Source organism: Mus pahari, chromosome 3 (assembly GCF_900095145.1).
Source record: "Mus pahari chromosome 3, PAHARI_EIJ_v1.1, whole genome shotgun sequence".
NCBI lineage: Eukaryota > Metazoa > Chordata > Mammalia > Rodentia > Muridae > Mus > Mus pahari.
The window spans coordinates 149,585,114-149,587,714 of NC_034592.1; the positions used below are offsets into that span (position 1 = coordinate 149,585,114).

The window sequence follows — 2,601 nt, forward strand, 5'->3', positions numbered from 1 at the left end:
AGGAGGAGGAGGAGGAGGAGGAGGAGGAGGAACACGCACAGGTACATGTACTTGTCCAGTTTGGTTGCGAAGTGCCTGGGCATCTGCCCGCAGCCATAGTAGTTTCGGTCATTCTCAGGTATGTGATCGACGTCATGGAAGACCAGACAGTCCCAATCCAAGTCCTTCATGGCTTCTTGAAATCCAACGTTGAAAAGCATGGCTCGGTTAAAGGGCTGGGTGCCAGCCTGAAAGAACAATGCAATCCTTAAGCAAAGACCTGACTGCCTCCTCTGCACACCAAAAGGGCTCCTAGGAGCCGCACGGAAGACCCGAGGGCCCACAGGGTCTGGACAGTGCTGCTCGGCCCATGGCCATCAGGGAGCCCGCTGGGTTGTGTCTTGTTCCTTCAGAGAGCACTGCAGCAGCAAGCACTGCAGCAGTGTGCACTGCAGCTGAAGATGCAGTCGCCACAGGTTATACAGGGGCAGGCCAGGCACTCCCAAGTCTCCAGCCTCCACGCTCACACTGCCCTCACTGTCCCCTCAGGGGTGGCCTACTTCATGAACATCAGAGAGAGCGGGCCTTCTGCTAATCTCAGCATGTCTGTTCTAAAGCTCCTTCCCCAACAGTCACTGAGCCCTCCAGGGACAAATGTCTGAGGATTATGGATTCTGTGGCAGGTGGAGACTAGTTGACACTAGTTATGGCCTAGTTGGGCTGCACATTAACCTTCACTTACCCCACCAGTACCAGAACACATACTCAGGAGAGGCAAAGGAATGCACAGATTGGTTTTTGTCAACTTTACACAGCTGAGAGGAAGGCTGGACGAGGGGCTCGGCTGAGAAAACAGCTCCTTGAGAATGGCCTGGGGGGGGGGGGCTCTGAGGAGTGCTTTCTTGATTAACAATCGATGTGGGAGGGCCCAGCTCATCTGAAGACAGTGTCACAGGCACCATTTCAGATTTAGGGCTCAGAAGAAAGAGAAAGGAGCCGCGGAGCACTCACTTGCTCGATCACATAGAAGGCGAACTGCAGGCGCTGGCGCTGGAGCATGGGGAGCAGGTGTCTCAGGAGGACCGGGAGATGCTCATGGCGGTTCCGGAAGGGAATGAGGATAGCCACCTGCAGGAATCACAGGGAAGGGAGCCATCAGCTGGCTGCTGGCTGCAGCTCACCAGCAAGTTCCCTGCATTGCTACAGTTGTGTACTCCTGGATGTGCAACCCTTGGGGAACACTAAGAGGCTCCTCTTCTTGCCCTGGATATCCTTTAACGATGACCTGTGCAGGCAAGGCCACCCTGGAGCTACCTGGATCCTGTCCAGACCGCAGCTCTAGAAGTTCCATAAACCCATGGTGATCCAGCACCAAAGCCCTCCAGAGGTGTGTAAACACCAAGGCTCAAAGCTCTCCAATGCTGCACACAACTCACTCCACACTGCATCTGGGGACACTGCTGCCACTGCACTAAGCTTATCCCTGGCTCGTGCCGAGACCCTGCCCTCCCTTCACAGGGCCAGCAACACACAAGCGCTTTATTAAACACTTGCTCAAAGAACAGCCATAAGCTGCTGTCTCTTTCCCGATACAGCCATCCTGCAGAGGCCTAAGCATCTAGCTAGAGACCCGCACTGCAGTCCACATATTCTCTAGGAAGCTGGGAGGCCAGGCAGGAAGCCCTGCTCTGCAGATGCACAAATGTGTCAGCTGACCTACTGGCCCTCCCTCCTGTAAATAAACCTGCCTGTGAACAAAGGGGTTCAGTGCCTCTACACAACATCAGGGTGTTGCCAATCTCTGTGGCTACAGCAGTCCTGGGGGGAAACCATTTCTCGAGAACGAGAGGTAGGGTGCAAGCTCCCCGACATCATGATTCATGCACCCTGGCAATCCCAGATGGGTTCCCAGCACTCAGGTCTGACTCATGCCCACCTTCCACCGAGGCACACAGTCTGCAGGCTTCCAGTGCCCTCCGAGCTTGATGGCCGGGTCTCTGGAGAAAAGCTCGTGAATATCGTCCATTCCGATCTCACTCATGTTTATGTCTATCGGGCCCTCTGCAGAGGGAGAAGAAACAATTAGCATTTCCCAGCAGCCAGCTGGCTCATCGCTCTTTAGTGTGTCACTACCATCTGGCAAGGAAGCATACCGAAGGGACAACACCTTGGAGACCTGCTTCTGCCGAGGTGGAGAAAGAAACGAAGACTTTGCAACTGAGAGAGGCAGCTTTCTCAAGAGTCCTCCCCGCTGCAGGGAGCTCCTATTTCCCTCCTCAATAACCGCTGGCCCTCTGGCAAGCCTCTTAAGTGGCGGCTGAGGAACCGCCACACATTGGCTTGTCGGCTCCATTGTAAGCACAGCCAGCTGCCTGCCTCACCTCCTCTACCAGTGAGTAAGGATTCTGACTTAAGGTGGCCACACTCAAGGCCCAAAACCCACGACACCATGACAATCAGTGCTAGGGAAGCCAGATGCAGGGGCTTTTAAATATTTATTTATTTGTTTGTTTGTTTAATGTATTGCAAGTACACTGTTGTTCTGCTCAAAGATACCAGAAGCAGACATCAGATCCCATTACAGATGGTTGTGAGCCACCATGTGGTTGCTGGGAATTGAAC

General features: G+C 53.9%; 1 protein-coding gene across 3 annotated transcripts in view; it reads right to left on the reverse strand.

Annotated features, from left to right (window-relative positions):
• B4galt5 (beta-1,4-galactosyltransferase 5) overlaps positions 1–2,601 on the reverse strand; it is a 52,574-nt gene that overhangs the window by 7,515 nt on the left and 42,458 nt on the right. For all 3 annotated transcript variants that reach the window (XM_021193441.2, XM_029536716.1, XM_029536717.1), the window contains exons 4-6: positions 1,916–2,040; positions 991–1,107; positions 40–227 (exon numbers count right to left, since the gene is read on the reverse strand). In XM_021193441.2, the coding sequence (XP_021049100.1) occupies positions 40–227; positions 991–1,107; positions 1,916–2,040 (430 nt within the window). The remainder of the gene's footprint in view (positions 1–39; positions 228–990; positions 1,108–1,915; positions 2,041–2,601) is intronic.